This window comes from Panthera uncia, chromosome A2 (genome assembly GCF_023721935.1).
Source record: "Panthera uncia isolate 11264 chromosome A2, Puncia_PCG_1.0, whole genome shotgun sequence".
NCBI lineage: Eukaryota > Metazoa > Chordata > Mammalia > Carnivora > Felidae > Panthera > Panthera uncia.
Window position 1 is genome coordinate 109,770,075 of NC_064816.1, and position 22,460 is coordinate 109,792,534.

Below are 22,460 nucleotides of genomic sequence, written 5' to 3' on the forward strand. Positions count from 1 at the left end.
CATAATGCTTCAAAAATACTCAACCATCAACTGCTATCACCAATCTCAGACCACACTCAAAAGAATACCCAAACCAAGATCCAGGCTTCCAGAAGGCCACACCTGTCAGAAAAGGAAGCATCCGTACCTGTTTCCCTGGCTCCAGAGAGTCACAACTATCACAGCTCTCCTCTGATGAGAAGGTTTCCATGGGAACATCATCTTGGAAACCGACAAACTCTTCATCATCACTGGGGGCGTTAAAGATGTCAGCCACTTCTTTAGGGATCTGTTTTGGATTCAAAAAAGAAGAAGGATAAAACCAGCGGCTGGGTTCACTTAGGGAAATTTTCTAGAGAGGAGTAGGAATTAGCATCTCCTAGCTCTATCAATCTGCCATGGTCGCCCAGAAGACCCTAGTAACCCTGAGCAAAATGTGCTTCAGTTGATACCTCAAGGCAACAAAAGAAGAGGGGGAACGGAGAACAAAACTGTTCTTTTTCAAATTCTAGAGATCTATCCCATCTTACAGAGAATGTCAAGGCCACAGCTAGATAGATGCCGTTTTTGACCTCTTCACAAAAAAAATAAGGAAATCATCATTGGTTTCTGAGAAACCACAATCTATTTGTCTCCTACACTGGATCTGTCTTTAAATGTCATCCATGTAAAAAACATTACGTAAGATAATTACTAAGCTCCTCTTTTCTTCATTTCCACCTATAGCTCTTTAATTTTTCTGTTCCTTTTGTCATCTGCTGATTCAGATGTGAAAATTCACACAACAAAGTAAGCAGATTTACTCCTTTTCTATATTCTCAATCAAGTACTTCTAGAATTAATCCCAAGAGAATTTAAACTGTATTATGGGCAATTATCCCAAGAAAGAATGTTGTCAGCACACTTGATCTAACAAGTATGTATTTGCTGAGAGTTCCTGTTCGTATGTTGACTGCCTATTTGTTCCCAACTCGTGATTTTGAAAAAGTTCAAAGCCACAGGAAGGTGAAGGAACAGTACAAACATCCGTATATTCTTCACCTGGAGCCCCATTTGCTTGTTTTCTCTTTCAACAAACATCAGGTGGAACCATAGGCATTAGCTAGTATTTCACTGTTTGTGACCTAGAAAAACAGCCATTTCGCATGAGCCAACTCAATCCATGCATATTCAAAGTAAGTTGCAGAAAACATACTAATTCACCCTAAAATACTTTAGCACACATCTCCCGAGCATAAAAACATTCTCCTACACAGCCCCAAAACTACAATCACACCTAAATGATATTAATTCCATAATATCATTTACTACAAGTTCATATTTAAATATCTACAACTGTGCCAAAATGTCTTTAGTAATTTTGGGGGGGACAAGGGGGGTCCATTCAACCAGATATCATGCATTGTCTTTGTTTTTTTAGGACACTGTTTTTCGTTGCTTTTCATAACACTGACATTATTTAAATAGCCTAGGACGACTGCCTTGTAGAATGTCATACATCCTGAGCTTATGTGATTGATTCCTGATATATTTAAGGTAAATACTGTTGACAATTCTACACAGATGCAATGCATAAAGAGGCACAAAAATATCAGGTTATCCCCTAATAATCAGTGTTTTTTTAAACATAATTATAAAAATTTCCCAACATATTCTTAAGTAGGTAGAATGGTATAAGGAATACACACATGGACTCCCTAGCAATTATTTGCTCATGGCTCAATTTGATTCATCTGTAGCTCTACTCAAATGCCCTCCTTCCAAATCATTTTGAAGCAACTGCAGACATAGTATCATTTCACCCAGTATCATGGGCAAACACAGTCTGTGTTCTAGGTTCTGTTAACTTATTTTTGTAACTCACAGTTCATTTGTATCATGATTTGAATAGGGTCCAAATACACATCAGTAGGTCGCTTAATACTTTTCGCAGGTGTCCTTTTTTTCCTTTCGGTAACTTAGTTTTGAACAAACTGGGTCATCTGATCGTGGAGTTTGCAAGAGTCTGGAAGGCTGAAGTTTTTGTCTGTTTGTTTGTTGCAGCTGCAAGATGATATTTACCAGACTCCCCTGTCCCTGTGGATTTCCTGTGATTTGGTAGTTGAAGTTATAAGCTCAGCAGATTCAAGTTCACTTCTTTCTGGGAAGATGATGACTATTTTGTAGGCATTGCTGCTGCTTTATTCAGAAAGCACAGCACGTCTGGCTGTCTGTTTTTTTAGTGGTGATGCTCTCTGATCAACAAGTGGGGGTAGGATGTGCCAGATTTCTCCTTAGCAAAAATACCTCTTCCCCTTTTTACTTAGTGAGAAATAAGTAGGGTGATAGTTGACATTCTGTGGGTATCCTTCCCCTGATAACAATTCACTCAGTAGTTTCAGCAACCACTGATAAGTCTTACCTGAATCAATTACTACACACTAGGGGTTGCAAAATGGTCATTTTCAAATTTGATTCATCCTAAGATCTGGAACACAATATTCTGTTTCTTGCTGTCTCCCCCTCTTTCCCCTTCTCTCGCTCCCATGTAGATTCATGGAATTTTTTTTTATTCAACGTGTTATATAATCCATTACTGTCACCATTATTTCTGATGCTCAAATTGTCCTAAATTTGGCCACTGGGGGAGCTCCTTCAAGAGAGTTTCTATGTCCTTTTGACACAACCCTAATAGTCTGTGGGCACCTCTTTCCTTTGAGGCACAACTGGGCCAAGTGAGCCTTATACTTTCCCTGCCCAGACCTCAGATCAGCCATTTCTCCAAGGTGCACTGGCATTTAGAAATCAGATCTGAGAACTCGGTGTGCTCCTTGCTAGTAAAGTATCACTGCTTCTAAGCTCTTTGCCAGGACAGAGCAAGGATATTTTAAATATCCTAAATCACATGTTCATAATGACACCTTGAACTCAAATCCAGTACAGCAACTCCCCCATTAGTATCTCCCTTCCCCCACAATGAAAACTCCCAACTCTCAGGGCACCTGGGTGGCTCAGTTAAGTGTCCGACTCTTATTTTTGGCTCAGGTCATGATCTCTGGATTTGTGAGTTCGAGCCCCGTGCAGAGCCTGCTCAGGATTCTCCCTCTCTCTGCCCCTCCCTCGCTCATGTTCTCATTGTCTCTCTCAAAAATAAATAAATACTTAGAACTTTTTATTTAAAAAAAAACCTCCAACTCTCAGTATTTCTCATATATGTACCCACTTGCTTTATCCACAACACACACAAAATAGTTTCCAACTTATACCACCAACAAACACCACTACCAACAACAATCAAGTTTCAGATTTCTTTCCAGTCCTTTGGATCCTTGGCATATGGTCCCACTACCTACTAGACCTCTGCCCTGAGATAATCTGCCCGTCACTGAACTTGAGGATGCAAATGTACTTTACCTGTACTTCCCATTTCATCATATGAATATTAAAGAGGTGTCCTCAAGGCTTGAGATTTTCATAAAATAATATGTATTGCTACAAGACATTTTTATGTGAAACTGGCACTTAGAATTATTACAATAACTACGTCCGTGTGGAACCCTGAAATGGTCTCAGCATTCGGGCAGACACAGAAAGAGTTCTAGTAACAACAGCAAAACAAAAAACAAAACAAACAAAAAAAACACTGCCACATTTATGCTGAGAAGCTTCTCACAAAGCCTGACATGGTTCTTGGCAGAAAAATTAAAACTTTTCTTCAGGAGGTAAATTTAACAGTATTTGGCACCCTTATCTTTCTTTTCAAAGATACATTTGTTAAGCCATCACAACCAATACACCAAAAAAAAACACTTGTAACTGGAGAAGCATAAAGTGTGTTAGATTTTAGGGAGTTCAGTCCCTAAAGTGGCAATGAGGGCTCGTGACTGGTTTCGGTTACCTTCCGTTTGACTTACCACCGTTCTATGAATCAGAGAGCTCCACTGGCTCAGAAGCCTATTTTGTTGTTGTTGTTAAATTCATTTATTTTGAGAGAGAGCTGGGGAGGGGCACGGAGAAGGGGAGAGAGAGAATCTCAAGCAGACTCCTCACTCAACTCTGAGTCCAACACGGGACTAGATCCCAGGAACCAGGAGATCATGACCTGGGCCGAAACTACGAGTCAGATGCTTAACCAAGTAAGCCACCTAGGCGCCCCCAGAAGCCTGTTTTAACATAAAAGGTGAAAGAAGGAAGCGCACCCCATGTAATGATTTAACAGAAGCATCCGTAAGGAATGGAAAGGCTGGAAAGGCTGGCAATACGAGTAAATTTCTTCCGGCCACAACTGCATCAGCCCCGGGCTGTAGCGGCAGCACCCCCCAACCCTCGACCCCCGCCCCATGCAAAGCCTATGTCGGCCCAATTCCTCCCTCTTCATCTAGAACTTCTGCATCTGCTCCAGAGGTACCATTAGGGCGCTGTAATTACCAATTAGGAACAAAAGGAAAGAACACGCTTTCAAAAAAGCAAACACCAGTAGGCATTCTTGGGGCATTCAGGGCTCTGTTTCTTGCTGCCTAACTTCAAAAGGCATTAAGAGTTTCAGTCACAAGCTCTAGGATTTAGCAAAACTCTTCATAAGATACTCAAGTGTCTTCAATAAAAAATGCTATTTAACAGACTCGACAAAGAAATCAAGATTTCTACGCAACGCACCTGATAAAAGGTTCAAGGGGACATCCTTCCGATGTGTGACCAGTTCAGCAATGTAGCACGACATCAGGCCAAGGATTGTCATCTTTCTGTGCAGCTCAGCAGCAATCCACTGACTGACAAGGATGCGGGGCACCCGGCACTCTCATAAGCGGGGGATGGAAATACCAAACGGTAGGGCCGCTTTGGAAAAACAATTTAGCAGCTTCTTATGAAATTAAACACTCTTAGCACATGATACAGCACTCCTGCTCCTAGGTGTTTACCCAAATGAGATGAAAACATAGGTTTGCAAAAAACTTGTAATCAGCAATTTTATTCCCAAACCCATAACAAATCCAAATCAGCTAGAAATGGATAAACAAAACAGGGGACAGAAATACCATGGAATACTGCCAGCAATAAAAAAAGAGTAAGTTACTGATAGACACCATATGGATAAACCTCAAATGCATTAGGCCCAGTGAAAAAGGCTATTGTCTGATTCCACTTATGTGACATTTTGGAAAAGGCAAAACTATAGAAACAGAACACAGATCAATGGCTGCCTGAGGCTAGAGGTCAGAGGAAACTTTTGAGAGACAATAAAATCAATTGTGGTAGTGATTACACAAAAATCCATAGAACTGAACAATAAAAACGATTACTTTCATTGTATATAAATTAAGCCTTAGTCAGAGAAAAGGAAGAAAATTATGTAGAAACAGTGTAGACCTACAGATTTCCTAGACTTGGATCCTAGCACATAGAATTAAGATTTGGTAAGAAGAACACCACACATCAATGGGGAAAAGATGATGTCAATCACTGATGATGGCAAAACTGCCTATCTGAGGAGAATAACCCGGTCCATTTTGCTTCTCTCTTGATACCACAAAGGACAATACATGTAATGTGAACACACAGCTGGCCTCTGAATGGGGGAGACTTTAAGCACGCATGTTAAGCAGATCAAAATGGAAAAGAGGGCGCCTGGGTGGCTGTCTGTTGAGCATCCAACTCCTAATTTCAGCTCAGGTCATGATCCCAGGTCGTGGGTCCCAGAGCCCCACATCGGGCTCTGTGCTGAGAGTGGAGCCTACTTGGGATTCTCTCTCTCCCTCTGCCCCTCTCTGCTGCCTGTGTGCTCACTCTCTCTTTAAAATAAAAATATAAAGGGGCACCTGGGTGGCTCAATCAGTTGGGCGTCCAACTCTGGCTCAGGTCATGATCTCACCATCCGTGAGTTCTAGCCCCACATCGGGCTCTGTGCTGACAGCCTGGAGCCTGGAGCCTGCTTCAGATTCTGTTTCTCCCACTCTCTCTGCCTCTTCCCCACTCACACTCTGTCTCTCTCTCTCAAAAATAAAATTAAAACATAAACAGAAAGAAAAAAAAGGAAAAAAAAGAATATAAAAATAAATTTTAAAAACTGGAAAAGAGTAGGACCATGGACCACTTAACAGTTTTAAACTTCTAAAAAGAAAAATTTTGCAAAGGAAAAAAAGTTGGGAGAAAAGATGTGCCACAAGTAGACAAATTACTAATGTTACGGAGAAGCTCATACAAAATGGTATGTTCCAAGAGTCACACAGATAAAATAGGTAAAACAAAGAAAATCCACTAAAAAGGAACAGAGAAGAGGCTAAAAACGTTATTTTAAAAGTCTTCAACCTCCCTAAGTGATGAAAGCAACAGAAATTAAGTGTCCTTCTCAACCAGCAACTGTGTCATTTAAGGGCACCCTCAACGAGGGGGAGAGTACGCCTGGACAAACACCCTCACACGGAACTAAGGAGAGAACAAATGGGATTCAGGTTTCAAAACAGAAATGTGGTCATATACATCTAAAACAGGGTAGTTAAAAAAACAAACAAACAAACAAACATACATACATACAGTGAAATACGGTTAAACTCAGAGTGACAGGAGTATATGAACTATTAATAGCTAAGAGGATCATAAAGTCAAGGATTACCAAAGTGTGATGAGATGTCACCCATCAGTTGGAGGACCTCCCCTCATTTTAAAAGGCAGCAAAGTTCAGCCTACTTACTAAAGGGCACACAACTTGTAATACCCCTACAAAAGACATCCCAAGCAAATGCAATTTTTCAATAAAATAACTACGTATTAGTATTCAGTATTTAATTCAATCAAAAAAACCTGAACTTAAGAGGACACCAAAAACAGGAGTAACAAAAGAAAAATAAACTGGTAAAGCTGGACTTTATCAAAACTAAAAACATCTATGTATCAAAGGATATTATTAAGAGTGTGAAAGGCAACCTACGGAATGGGGTAATAGCTGCAAATCATGTAAGCAGTAAGGCTCTAGCACTGAGAATAAAGATCTCCTACAATGCAGCAACAAAAACCATCCAATCAAAAAATGTGTGGGGCACCAGGGTGGCTCAGCCAGTTAAGCATCCAACTTCGGCTCAGGTCACGATCTCAGAGTTTGTGAGTTCAAGCCCCGTGTGGGGCTCTGCTCAGAGCCTGCTTGGGATTCTCTCTCTTTCTCTGCCCCTCCCCCACTCGTGCTTTCAAAATAAATAAAATAAACTTAAACAAAAAGACAAAGACAGAATACTGAAAGCAGCCAGAGAAAAGCAACTCATTACATATAAGGAGTCCTCCACAAGATAATCAGCTGATTGCTCAGCAGAAATCTTGAAGACCAGGAGACAGTGGGATGATGTGTTTAAAGCACTGAAGGAAAAAACTTAGTTCTGTCAACTAAGAACTCTGTATCTGGCAAAAGTGTCCTTCAAAAATGAGGGAGAAATGAAGACATTACCAAATAAACAAAAGCTGAGGGAGTTCATTAGTACCAGACTTGCCCAACAAGAAAGCCTAAAGGGAGTCCTCTGAGATGAAATTAAAGGGAACCAGAGGGTAACTCAAAGCCATATGAAATATAAAGTTTTCAAGTAAAATATAAATACTGGTATTAATGTAAGTTCAATCTGTAACCCCACTTTTTCTTTTCTACAGTATAAAAATGCACCTATGAATCTGTTAGTGGTGCACAATGCATAAAGATGTCATCGGTGACATCAATAACAAAAGAGGGGGCAGAGCTGTATAGGAGTAGAGGTTTTGTATGCCAATGACAAATTGGTAGCAATCAAATTATTTTAATTAGAGAACGTTATATGTAACCCCTATGATAACACAGAGGAAAAAAAATCTATAGAATACACACAAAAGGAAATGAAAGGGGAATCAAAATACACCATTACAAAGAAATCAACAAAACACGAAAGTAGGCACTAACGGAGGAAACAAGGGGTAAAAAAGCTATTAAAAAAAAAAAAGAGAACAAAAGAAAACAAAATGGTACAAGTCCTTCCCTATGAGTAACCACTTTAAATGCAAACAGATTAGGGAGACTGGATGGCTCAGTTGGTTAAGCATTCAACTCTTGATTTCAGCGCAGGTCATAAGCTTGCCAATTCATGGGTTTGAGCCCCGCACTGGGCTCTGTGCTGACAGTGTGGAGCCTATCTGGGATTCTCTCTTTCACCCTCTCTCTGTCCATCCCCCACTCGCTCTCTAAGTAAATAAATAAACTTTTAAAAAAAGGTTAAAAAAAAATAAATGCAAACAGATTAGACTCTACAATCAAAAGACACAGGAAGGAAGAATTAAAAAACAAAACAAAACTGGTATCCAAATGTACACTATCTGTAAGAGACTCACTTCATGCCTAAAAAGACATTTAGGCTGAAAGGTGAAAGGACACAAAAGATATTCAATGCAAATAGTAACCCAAAGAGACATGTAATGACTATTCCAGTGTCAGACAAAGTAGACATTAAGTCAAAAAATATTACAAGGGCATATTGTTAAAAAGATCAATTCACCAACAAGCCATAACAATTAAAAATATGCATGCACAAAACTTCAGAGCTCCAAAACATATGAAGCAAATGCTAACAGAAATGAAAGGAGAGACAGTTCTACAATAATAGTTGGAGACTTCAATACCCCAGTTTCAATAATGGATACAGTAAAACAGAAGATCAATAAGGAAATAGAGGAATTGAGCAATACGATAAACCAGTTTGAGCTAACAGACATATATAGAACACTCCAACCAACACAGAATATACATTTTCCTCAAGGTCGCACAGAAAACTCCCCAGGACAGACCATATGTTAGGCCAAACTGTCTTTGTTGATCAGAATGGAATAGAACCAGAAATCAGTAACAGAACGAAGACTAGAACTCACAAATACGTAAAAATTAAACACCACACCCTTAAATAACCAATGAGTCACTCCAAAGAAGAAACAATCACAATGGAAGTTAGAAAACACTTTCAAACAAGTGAAAATGAAAACAAAATACACCAAAACTTACGGTCTACAGAGAAAGCAAAGCTAAAAGGGAAATTTAAAGCTGTAAATACTTATGTTAAAAAAGATCTCAAGCCAACAAACTAATTTTAATCTTTATTTATTTTTGAGAGAGATAGACAGCATGTGAGCAGGGGAAGAGCAGCGAGAGAGGGAGACAAAATCTGAAGCAGGCTCCAGGCTCTGAGCTGTCAGCACAGAGCCCAAGGTGGGGCTCGAACTCACAAACCGTGAGATCATGAGCTGAGCCACCCAGGTGCCCCACCAACAAACTAATTTTACACCATAAAAGGAACTAGAAAAAAGTATAGCCAACTAAATCCAAAGATAAGAGAAGGCAGGAAATAATAAAGATTACAGCAGATACAAATAGAGAATAGAAAACCAATAGAGAGAAATAGCCACAAAACCAAAAGCTGGTGTTCTGAAAATATCAAGATTGACAAACTTTTAGCTAGACCCACGATGAAAAAAAGATACAAATTACTGAAATAAAGTGGGGTTATTACTACCAATTTTACAGAAATAAAAAGGATAATAAAAGAGTCCTATGAACAACTGAATGCCAACAAACTAGGTTAGCTAGATAAAATGGACAGACTCCTAGAAACACACAACCTTCCAAGACTGATTCATGAATAGAAAATCTGAATAGACTTCTCACCACTAAGGATTTGAATTGGTAATCAAAAGCCCCCCAACAAAGTAAATCCCATGACCCAGATGGCTTCACTGGTGAATAAAATACTTAAAAAGTTAAACACCAACCCTTCTCAAACTCTTCCAAAAAATTGGAGAGAGCACTTCTTTACTCATTCCATGAGGCCAGTATTACCCTCACAACAAAGCCAAAGACCCTACAAGAAAAGCACAAAGCAATACCCCTTGTGAATATCAATCCAAAAATCCTCAACAAAATACTAACAAGACTAATGCAGTAGCGTAGGAAAAAAAAAAAAAGGATTATACAAGATGACTGAGTGAGACATGTTTCTGGTGTGCAAGATGGTTCAACGTATAAAACCAGCCAATGTAATACACTATTATTAACATAATAAAAGAAAACAAAACACATGATCATCTCCACAGATGCAGAAAAAGCACGTGACATAATTCACCACCCTTTCAGGGTAAAACCAAACCAAACCAAAAAAATTAATCAACAAAGAATGGAAGGAAACTTGAACATAATAAAGGACATATATGGATAAACAGATACCATTATAATGATGAAAAACTGAAAGCTTTCCCTTAAGATCAGCAACAAGACAAGGATGCCCACTTTCACTACTTCTATTCAACATAGTATCTGAAGCTCTAGCCAGAGCTATTATACAAGAAATAAAAGGCATCCAAATTGGAAAAGCAGCAGTAAAATTATGTTCGCAGGTGACATAATCATATATACAGAAAAGCCTAAAGATTCCATAAAACCCGTGGGCCCTATTAGCTAATTCAGTAATGGTGCAGGGTACAAAATCAACACACAAAAATCAGTTGCATTTCTACACACTAACAATGAACAATCTGAAAAGGAAATTAAAAAAACAATTCCATTTACCATAGCATAAAAAGAATGCAACACTTAGAATTACCTGAAGCAACAGGCAGAAGACTACACTGAAAAACATCACTACAGTGAAAAACATCACTGAGACAAATTAAAGAAGACAGAAACAGATGAAAAAACATCACACATTCATGGATTGGAACACTTAATACTGTGAAGGTGACAATACTACCCAAGGCTATCTACGGATGCAATGCAGTTCTATCAAATCCCAGCAATATTTGTTTGCAGGAGAAAGCCCCTCCTAAAACTCATGTGGAATCTCAAGGGACTCGGAATAACCAAAACAAATCTTTAAAAAGAAGAACCAAAGGCCCCTAGTGGGCTCAGTCACTGGAGCATGCGACTCTTGATCTAGGGGTTGTAAATTAGAGCCCCACATTCAGTGTAGAGATTACTTAAAATCCTTAAAAAATACCTAACATACATACAAAAACAGAACCATGTTAGAGGACTTACAGTTACTGATTTCAGTACTCACTACAAAGTTACACTTATCCAAACAGTGTGGTCCTAGCATAAAGACAGTGCAATAGAACAGACAGCCCAGAAATAAACCTTCACATATATGGTGGTCAAATGATACCAAGACTATTCAATGGAGAAAGGAGAATCTTCTGAAGAAATGATGCTGGGAAAACTGGATATCCACACCCAAAAGAATGAAGCTGGATCCCTATCTTAACACAACAACCTACAAAAAAACCCAAATGTGTCCAAGACCTAAAAAGTAGGAGCTAAAACTCTAAAACTTAGCAGGAAATAAAAAGGAAAAGGTTCATGACATTGGACTTGGATTTCATGTATGTGACACCAAAGGTAGAGGCAACAACAGAAAAAAAAAGTAGATAAACTGCACTTTGGCAAAATAAAAAACTTCTAGACATCGAAAGACACTATCAAGAGATTGAAAAGGGTAACCTAAAGAACGGGAGAAAATATTTGCAAATCATGTATCTGATAAGGGATTAATATCCAGAATACAAAGAAAACTCCTATAGCTGAAAGACAACAGCAAAACCCAATTTAAAAGAGCAAAGGACTTAAAAAGATATTTCTCCAAAAACAAGCTGATGGCCAGGAAGCATGTGAAAAGATGCTTCAAAACACTAACCATTAGGGAAATACAAACCAAAACCACCATGAGATGCCACATCACATCCATTAGGATGGCTGTTACTTGAAAAAAGCAGAAATTAAGTGTTGATATATACGTAGAGAAAGTGGAACTTATGTGCAATGTTGGTGAGGAGGTGAAGCAATGCAGCTTCTATGGCAAAAATATGGTAGCTTTTCAAAACCTCCGACACTGAATTACCATATAACCCAGTAATCCCACTTTTGGTCTTTGTATGAAAAATAGTGAAATCAGAGACTCAAACAGTTATTTTATACCAATGTTTATAGTAGCATTAATCACAACAGCCAAATGGTGGAAACAGCCCAACCATCACGGATGGGTGAATGAATAAACAAAATACGGTATACACATGCAAAGTATTATTACTCAGCCTTAAACAGGAATGAAACTCTGACATACAGCACGGATGAACTGAAAACATTATGTTGAGTGAAATAAGACCCAACAAGACAAGTATCTATGATTCCACTTACTTGTGGTACCTAGCATAGTCAAATTCATAGAGACAGAAAAGTAGAAAGGTTACCAATGGTGGTGGGACAAGGGGGAGGGTGAGAATGGGGAATCAGTGTTCAATGGGCACAGAGTTTCAGTTTAGGATCATGAACAAGCTCTGGAGATGGACAGTGGTGATGGCTGTACAACAATGTGTTTCTGGCCAACGAATTATACACTTAAAAATGGCTGAAATAGTCAATGCCATGCTAATGCATACTTTACCACAATGAAATAATAGGCAAAAAGAAAAAAAAATCACCAACATTATTTTGAAGAAAGAAATTACAAGTGAAGAGAAACTTACAGACACGTATGTGCAAGGGCTTAGAGGAGCCATCGGGTAACAGAGGAAATGGAGTTTTGGCAGAGGTCCCGGGAGGGAAGCAGCCAAACCACTTGGGAAGAGCTGGTTCATTTCCTTTTCCAGAAAAGTCAGCAGACTGGAAATATGAAGCCAATGTCAAGATTTCACTAGACTCTACAAGACCAGTTATCACACTGGACAAGTCTGCTCTCAAGTGTTTTTCAACAAGGTGCTACGGGCGTTCTGGACAGAATGACTATGGCTTCCACTGGGCTCTCCTGCCCACCACAGGGCACTTATACTGTCCCTGCACTCCAAACCCCTTATTACCAGGAGCACCCACCTCAGCCCATTAAACTAACAATTGAAAAGAAGAAAAGAAGCCCAGGTATTTCTATTACCACGACAACCCCAGTTCACTCTGATGAACACCACAGAGCAAATCCAACAGCTAAGATAGGAGAGCCTTTGTGTGTCAGAACATGCCGGGTTACCAAGCAGTAAGAAACAATACGAAGTCTTAAAGGGTTGAAACAAAAAAAGGCTTCTCTCCTGTTGATGACACGTTCATCCCGGGAAAGCCAGGTGCACCATTCCACACTCTTCCGCACTGTCCTCACACGGGACCTGGGATGACACAGCTACCGCTACCTGGAACGCTGGCAGATGCAGAAGCAGAGGGAAGGAGACGTGGCAAATGACGCACTGGCATTTAGAAAATTCCACCCAGAAGTGACACACAACCCTTCTCACATTTGATGGGCCAAAGCAGGTCAAATAGTCTTGCCTGTTAGGAGAGCCAGGAAAATGCATCCCTCTCCTTTATCCAGAAGGAAGGAACCTGATCAATTGTACACAGCCCTGATGGCCTCCCAACTATGGCCGAGCAGCATTCTGTGAAGATGCTGGCTGGGTCCACGTTCGTTACCAAAAGTTACTAAAGGGTGTATTACTGCCCCGTGTATTACTCAAGAGCATGTCAGCACGGTATCATGCTAAGGAGTCCCATGAAGGGTGAGTCATGTACCGTAGGGTGAAACAATCTTCAAGCTGTTTCAATGTGGTGCGAGAAATAGGACTACCCGGGAAATAAGTCCAGGAGGGCAAATGACCCAGCGGTGAGGGGTACGGTCAGGAAGGACCACTGGTGGCAGCCCCCACAACTGCAGGGCAGAGTCAGCCTGAAGGCAGACCGACGGGGAAACAAGAGCGTGGAGAACAGCCAGGCAGGAGGTGACTGCCTGGAGGAGGCAGGTGACCCCACACTCACTCCAAACAAGCAGGGAACAGACCCTGACAGTGACAGGGGCGTGGGGGAGGGATCTTCGTCCCACAGCCCAGCCCTGAAAGCCTTAACACAGGGGTCCTCTTGACACACATCGGCCCTGCTGGCAGAGTGGGAAGGGGAATGCGCCCAATCTTTGAGACTCCGCCTATGGGCTGCTGACACTACTTAGCTCCTGACCTTGTGCCACAGTGAATGCACACACTCCCTAGGAGCGCGTCCTTTCTGGTCCCAACCACAGCCGGGGAGGAAGAGGATACACTAGTAACAATGAAGGTTGGCCTGAGGACTAGGGGCTCTTTTCAGTGAGATGTTGAAGCTGGCCTTGCGGGAAAACAAGATGATGGAGGCTTTGTTTGAAGTCCATTAAGGGCAGTGTTTTGTAAGAGCCCCCCACCACAAGGCCCCCCGCTGCCTTCAATTATTTTAATTAAAAAAATCCCCCAATAAAAAATGCCTGGGACCAACTGTCAGGAAAAAAAATAAGAGAGAGAATTAAGAATAAGCAGTAATTTTAAAGGCACTTTTATTTTTCTTAACTTTCCATTTTAAGCCAGTGCTAATGGAGAACAAAATAGAGGCATTAGACATTTTGCATTAAAAAAAAATATATGCTTAGGCATTTATATCAGTATCAACTGAAGTGTTTTGTTTTCCATTTAATTACCCTCCGAGTCATGGAGCTTTAAATAAAAAGATATTATGGGGTGGGGGAGCGGGCAGGGAGGTATCTTTTCTATTTCAGGATTTGTTACCGGTATGCTCTAAATTTTACACCCACCCTGCTTGTCAAACTCATGAACTCAGGGAGGGCTAGGAGGCTTTCACCACCACAGGTGGGGCAGGGGAAGGGAATTTTCTTCCCAGGAGAGTAATCTTAAATATCCTTTCCGTGTTAAAATAAATAAAAATATATTATGGAGGGGCGCCTGAGTGGCTCAGTTAATTTCAGTTAATTTCGTGCGACTCTTGATTTCCACTCAGGTCACAATCTCATGGTTCAGGAGATGGAGCCCAGAGCTGAGCCCTGCGCTGACAGCACAGAGCCTGCTTGGGATCCTGTCTCCCTCTCTCTCTGCCCTTCCCCTGCTCATGTTCTCTCTCTGAAAATAAATAAGCTTTATATATATGTATATGGAACATAATGCAAAACAGGCCTAACTTAAAAATAAAACTGGGTAAAACTGAAGATGGATGAAAAAATCCCCTGCACAGACAAGGCTGGCTGCTATACCTCCAGGCCTCTGGGCCTCTCCGCTTTTAGTGCAACAGAAACATTTGAGAAGCCCTGCTAAAAGTTGTTCCAGTCTGTCATAACTCTTACTTCCACTCCCTACACAGTGGCAGCTCTAAACCATCAGGGTTTTTTGTTGTTTTTTTTTGTACAATTCAACAAATATTTAACCCCTGCTATATGCCAGACCCTTCACACATCAGGGTAATTACCATTTCGGCCTGCCACGTGATGCAGGGTCAGCAGCCACTACCCGGGGGTAAATCCTAAGGCCCTCCTGACAGAGGAAGAGGCCTGCCACGCCAGGCTCTGTGCCAAAAGACCTGGACGCCAGAGCTCAATCATAACTGCAAGGCACTCTCTAAGTACATAGGACCCTCCTGCAGCAGAGGTTTAAAGATGGGGGGCTGCCCACATAGCTGTGCGGCTGCTATGGAGGGCCTGGGGTCTGGGGGAAGGGATCCCTGGACTACACCCAGTGCTGAGGACATCAGTACGACCAGCGGGGCACAAGACACCTGGGAAGTTATCACCCACACACCTGGGTGGCTATTTTTAAACATTTTAAGTGACATAAAGTGCATATACCTTAAGTGTACCGTCTGGTAAAGTTTTACAAACTGCACCCAGTTTGTATGGGTGCAGCCAGATCCAGAAATACATTTTTCTTAGCTCTTAGAAACCCCTTATTATGGAGCCACTGTTTTACCTTTGGACATCCAACCTTCAGTAAACACTTTCAGACACCTAGGAGAGGATTTATAACTGAAATAAACAAAACAAAAGAGGGCAACTCTTTTTAAAAATGGTCCGGTGCCACAGAGGCAAGGGGCTCAGAGCAGGGTATCCCTGTCCTTCCACATCAACATGACTGACCTGCACAAACTCCAGCACAGCCCAGTCCACAGGCACTGAGGCGGTCATCCATTAGCACATTCTCGGATCTTCTTGGTTTCCTAGGTGGTGAGGAACAGACCTCTACCACTACTCTCTGCAGTCTCCCAAACTAAAAACATAGGGGAGGTGCTCTACATTCGGGAAGAAAACAATGTTTCCATCTAATTATCATGAGCCCTGGTTCCAACCTGAGCAAACACACTGGCTTTCTCTTGGCTAGTAATAAAGGGGGCAATGCCTTAGGAAAACTTGTTGGAAACTCCCATCCACTGCAAATCAGGCACATTCCTTTCAGGAGGCAGTAAGTACATGATAAAGAAACGGTAATTAAAAACAGCATGGGGGCACCTCGGTGGCCCAGTCAGTTAAGCCTCCATGGGCTCAGGTCAGGATTGCACAGTTTTTGAGTTGGAGCTCCACTTCCAGCTCTGTGCTGACAGCTCAGAGCCTGGAGCCTGTTTGATTCTGTCTCCCTCTCTCTCTGCCCCTCCCCCATCTGCACTCTGTCTCTCTCAACAACAAACATTTAAAAAAAAAAAAAAAAAAGAAAGAAAGGAAGAAAAAAAAACCAGCATGGACTCAGGCTCCTGGGTGGCCCAGCTGGTTGAGCATCTGACTTCACTCAGGTCATGTTGTTCCTGTTCGTGGATTTGAGCCCCACTTCAGGCTTTGTGTGGATGGTGTGGAGCCTGCTTGGGATTCTCTCTCTCCTCTCTCTGCCCCTCCCCCACTCATGCTTTCTTGCTTTCAAAATAAATAAAACAAACAACAACAACAAAAAAACCAACAACAGCGTGGACTCTAACACAAGGCTTAGGCATGCACCACCGCTGTGGTATTGCAAAGTTTCTTCTTTTAATAAAGAAAAATTTTTCAACAGAAAAATACATAAAACACACACTTCAATGAAACACTGCAGTCATTAAAAACGAAAACTGCAAAGACCTCCAAGCTCCCCAGAAATAGCACGGACAGTGCTAAAGAAAGCAGAATTGAAATGGCAATCATACTACAAAATTAGGCAAAAATGGTGACTAAACACAGGCAAACACCAGATGGGAAATATCTAGAAAAATTACACCCAGAGAATAGGAAAGGTAGAGCAGTAGTTCCAAGTTTGTTTTTATTTCAGCTTTTATGAACATGTTATTACTTGTACAAAAATTCATCCAAGTACCACTCCTATATAAGAGCTTTGTGGATCTTACTCATATTCCCACGTTTTTACACACTATACCTAAAGAATCTGGTCCAAAGCCTAATCTGACCAGCTGCTAAAAAAGAACCAGACCCAGGGCCTGGGTGACTCAGTGGGTTAAACATCTGACTCTTGATTTTGGTTCAGGGCATGATCTCGTGGTTGGTGAGTTGAAACCCACATCAGGTTCCACACTGCTGACAGTGCAGGGGGCCTGCCTGGGATTCTCTCTCTCTCCATCTCTCTCTCTCTGCCTCTGTCTCTCAAAATAAATAAATAAACTTTAAAAAAGAAAAGAAAAAGAAGAACCAGAGCAGCTGCTAATGCCCCAGCCCTTGGAGTTAAAGGGAAGAGCAAAGGAATGAGAAAACTCAAAAGTGCTCACCACCCCTCATATTTACACAATACATTATACTTAGCACATCCTTGAGTAACTCAGTGGCACTGTAAGCTGGACAAAGATTTCTATCCTCATAACATTATTTCAGTGAAAGCTGTGTCACTTGCCAAGATGGATCTCGGGAGTCCAGTGGCCAGAGTGAGGACAGAATCCAGCCTCCTGCCTGGCTGGGTTGCCCAGAGCAAATCACTCCAGTTCCCCGTATCTTTAAAATCCAGATAATACAAGCCACTTCACCGAACTTCAGTGAAGATTCAATCTGATAAAAGGCAATGATAGTTTCCAAGGGGGGAGTGGAGGTGGGAAGGGGTGACGCCTAAGGTCTTCTCCCATCCCCAAAACCAAGGCCCTGAAGCCAGCTGAGTTCTGACAAAGGCAGAAGAGTCCAGGAGTTCCAGAGCGACCTTGGCACTAAACACATAATAAGTGCTCAAAGAACATCTGATAGGACTAACCCAGCCAGGGAGCCCTCTGTCATCAGCTGATGATTAGGAAGAAAACAAGTCATGAGCTACCTGAACACAAACCCTGGCCCCCAACTGTGAGACTCTACAATGTTTTGCACCGCATACAGATGGTGCATTTAGCACTGTTAAAGACAAAGTATTCTGCGCATTAACTTCAGCTATACTTCAAATATGTTTCTGCATGGTCCTGTTTAAAAACATTCAAAAAGAGAACTGATGGTTACCAGAGGGGAGATGGGGGGAGGGATGGGTGAAACAGGTGAAGGGGATTAGTATACTTATCATGAGTGCTGAATAATGTACAGAATTGTTGAATCACAATCCTGTACACGTGAAATGAATATAACGCTGTATGTTAACTATAGTGGAATTAATAAAAACTTAAAAAATAAAATAAATTCAGAAACCACTGCTTTCCAAGAAGAAAAGAAAATGGTCCTACTGATATTTTCTTCTCTCTAGCCCTCCTCCACCAGCGTATATCAGTTCCACTCTGGTGAATAAATCTAGATCTTTGGAAAAACCAAATTCTATCTTAGAGATAAAAAATTCTAAACTGTAGGTCAGAGAAAGTGCTGAAGAGTAAAACAGAAGTCTCAAGAACAGTTTAAGATGAACATGTCTAGACTATTCTATTTGAATGGCTTTATTGACCTTTTTCATTAATTTACGATCATATTCACTGTTTTAAGTCACAGAATTATCTCATGGATTTCTGCTCTTTGTACCTGACCAGATCAGAATGGCTGTGATCGCTGACATTTCTCCTCATCAATGAGAATTCCGTTCTACAGATGGGATGGTCAGAAGTACATCAAAACAAACAAACAAAAAACAAGTGGCCTTTTAAATATGGGACTATTAAAATGGCCAATCGTTATGGGGTCCTTCCAAGAAGTCACAACAATCCCTCTCTGTGAGCAGCTTCTGAAGCTCTGGGCACATATGTTGAGTCAGAGAATCCTAAGGCTACACTTTGTAGCTATGAGGTCAATACCAGAGAAATTCCTCTTTACCCCTTCCACAGCATGCATGACTAGGAGACTATCTAGCTCCGTTTCCTTCTCCAAGAGTCCAACCTGTACCCTAGAGCAAGAAGAGAGTAAAAGGACAACACTGACATTCACAACCTCCTGGTTCTTCTGCTGGGAAGCTTCGGCAGTCCCAGCCTGCAGCTCCTGTTTGAGCTGCACTCCAGAGGGCTCTCAGGAAGGGACCACACCCTTGCCTTTACTGGGGCACTACTCCTGTCATTCAACATAAAAACATAAAGACCCAGTGATAGGCCCAATCAGGACTTCAGCCATAGGAGGTGTGGTCCCCGTCAGAGAACATCAAATCTAACCCAGTGGTGAGGTTGCCAAAAAAGCAGAAAGTAGAAGGGAGTTCAGTTTAAATCAGTGTCTTAGAACATCAGGCCGTAAGCAGCTTTGCTGGAACCCCTTCCAGCTCTGCCCTTTCCAAGGGATGGAAATTATATTTACCGTGTATGTGAGACTAAAAGCCACTGCACACTGTGCTCTAATGCCACGTCAGGCAGTTCATCACACTGCTTCATTCATAAGGCTGGGGACAGGGGAGAGCCACTCGAATTTAGTACCTTGCTGTGCCTGAAATGTTCTTTAAGTGCTCTCACCTACAGTCACCTGCCCACCCTATAGAACTTCCCCACTAATTTAAAGAGACTATAATCTGCTCATGTTTAAATTATGACGAACAGGAACATTTCAACTGGAAAAATCGTCACACATCTTACTTTGTGATGCCAATTAGGTCTTTAGGAAAGAAAAAAAAAAAAAACACCTGATCATCTTACGTAAAGTAATTTGTCCTAATTGGTACATAATAGGTCAGATTATAATTTGTGGATTACCCCCACCTGGTAAATAGTTTATTTAACATTTTAGAGCTACCAAAAATTAGTCTCATTATTTGACAATAAAATGTTCACTTCCAAATGGATCTAAGTGGTGGGAGTGTAGTTAGGGCAGAACAACAGGTTTCCATAATCCTATATTATCAAGATAAATTTTCTGATGAAATTCACCTAGGGCTCAAGGCTCCTTCCAGAAAGGGTGAGATCCTAGAGAAAGTAAAGCCTCCTAGAAGCACAAGAGACTAATTATATCATCAAGGCCAGTGAAAAATAAAACAAAAGCAAAAAACTAACCTTATCTCAGTCCTTCTTACTCTTGAGGTCTGTCCTTTCCTTACTTTTAATACCTCCCCTCACTGGGGAAATTTAAAAATAATACCCTCTCATAAACAACATTTTTTTTTCTCAAATGTCTACTTGCAGGAAACCTTGCAGACATCACTAAATGGCCAAAGGGACCAACCATTAGTGGCTCTGCCTCTAATTTGCGCCAGGACTCAGGCAGGTGACAGCAGCCTGCGCTCAGGCACCACTGACTGCTCCGGCAGCCTGGGCGCTGCTGGGTCGCTTCAGTCTCCCAATGCCAAGGCCTGGAGCCCCGCCTCTCTCTCTCTCTCTTCAAGGCCCAGCACCCAGGTAAAGAGGTAAAATACCACCAGTCTAAGGTAAAGTGGAAATGGTGAGTCAAAGGCACTCACAAAACAAACAAAAAACCGTTACACAAAGCCTCCCCCAACTCTCACAAGCTGCTTCCTTCCCTTTCTAGAAGTTTTATTTTTAGTTCATTTCAAAAAAGTTGGCATTACTTACCTCTGAAAATACTAGGTATGTTCGTTACTAGAAAGGGAAAGCTCTTAAGAAGTAAAACAGGAAACTGAAGCCACGTTCACATTCCCACCACCCAGAGAAACATTTGGGGGTACTCTCAAGTGTGTGTTAATGGAGATTTTTAAAACCTAGTTAGGACCATACTTCATAACTGGGTCCTGCTGTTTACGCTTTGTGATCTTGGGGCTTTTTGTTTTTTAACTTGGCCTCATGACGTTGCCATTTCCCCAAGTGGTTACGAATTATTCCCTGAAAACAGTTACTAAAGTTCTAGAACAAATACAAGAGCAATTCCTTGTAAATTACACTCCATTATCCGAGTTGAACAGGACCCTCGACTGTTTTCTACAAAACTCACTTGCCTGAAACTTCCTTATTTCTGTGCCAATTCCCGGAGAAAGTGGGAGGCGCGCACCAGAAAGCGCCCCGCACACCCCTCTCCACCCCCGCCTGCACCTCCCTCGAAACGTGTCCACTCCTCAGGCTCTCGGCCCCAGCGGCCCGGCCTGCGACCCCCGGGCACCCACCCGGGAGGGAGGCGAGCGGCACGCGCGGGGACGCCCAGCCTCTCCAGTCCTGGCGGCACAGCGACGACCCCCTGCGCACACCTGCACGGCGCGCCCGCTCCGGCGTTCACGGGGCTAGGCTGGCCAGATCCACAACGCGGTGGCCCAGGGCCACGTTTCCACCCCGAGGCGGGGAGGAGAGCCGAGAGCAAACGGCAGGCAGGCCGTGATGCGTCCGCGTAGCGGCGGGACCCTCACCTGTGAGCGAGACGCCAGCTCCATTCTTCCCACGCGGGCTGCAGCCTCCTGCTACCACGCGGCCGCGGGAACCTGGCTCGCCACGGGCCCGTCGCCAGCAGAACACCCGCGGCCGCGCAGCCCGCGCGCTGCGCCGGGAGCTCCGGCGGGCTCGGGGAGGGGCGCACTCGGCGCCCGGGACGGGGGAGCTCGCCGCGCCTCCCACCCGGCGCCGCCGCGCTGGGCTGCGAGGCTCGAGTCTCGGACCAAACTTTCGCGACCGGTGAACTTCGCTTCGGCCGCGGCGTGAGAGGAGGCAGCAGACGGGCGCGGCCCCAGGCGGCTGCGGGTGCGGGGGCGCCGGGCTCCCCCCTGCAGCGGCGGGAGGGAGTGGAGCCGTCCGGCCGGGTTTCGCGCGGGAGAAATGAGGGGGCAGTCCCGGCGCAGCCTCCAGCTGGCACGCCCGGCTACGCGCGCCGGATATTTGCACGGCTTATTCCAGGTCCTGCCCTGGAGCACATGCCTCTGTTGCAATCCGTGTCTCTGCTCCAGAAAAGCATTGTAGAGCTACTTCAGAGCTGGTTTTGTTTCGCTGTTGCAAAGGGGCGGGGTTCCGCCGCCTCCCCAAACATTTTCTACAGGGTTCACTTTGCAAACCAGGCATTCCGGGTTGGGGAGCTGCAAAATCCCCTGGAACTTTAGACAGCCTTTGCTACACCATTGTACACGTAGGCCTATAGCCCCACTAGAGATTTCTAGAGGTTAGAAAGCTGATTAACGAATACTGGCTGAGCACGTAGTATGTGTCAGGCACTGTATTAGACCTGGCAACACAAGATTGCACAAAAAACAGGTCCCTGCTCTGTCGGAGCTTCGGGAGCCAGCCACGGGCATGACGACATAAATGCAATATTCATCCAGGTAAGTGTAACAGTAATGTCACAATTAATTTGATTAATAATTTAACAATTCAAATATCATCGATAATGGTGATAATAAATTCAATTATAATGATGCAAATAAAAGTAAATGTGGAGCTATGATAGATGCCAGGAAGGAAAAGG

General features: G+C 42.7%; 1 protein-coding gene across 4 annotated transcripts in view; it reads right to left on the reverse strand.

The window, feature by feature from the left end:
- The window catches only part of CDCA7L (cell division cycle associated 7 like), a 38,957-nt gene extending 17,020 nt beyond the window's left edge, over positions 1 to 21,937 (reverse strand). The window contains exons 1-2 of one of the 4 annotated variants that reach the window (XM_049641607.1): positions 21,418 to 21,937; positions 128 to 268 (exon numbers count right to left, since the gene is read on the reverse strand). In XM_049641607.1, coding sequence (XP_049497564.1) covers positions 128 to 268; positions 21,418 to 21,441 — 165 coding nt within the window. In that variant the 5' untranslated portion in view covers positions 21,442 to 21,937. Of the gene's footprint in view, positions 1 to 127; positions 269 to 15,863; positions 16,340 to 21,417 lie in introns of those variants that run through there. The other 3 variants (XM_049641606.1, XM_049641605.1, XM_049641604.1) reach the window with 3 other exon arrangements.
- Positions 21,938 to 22,460: the final 523 nt, after the last annotated feature.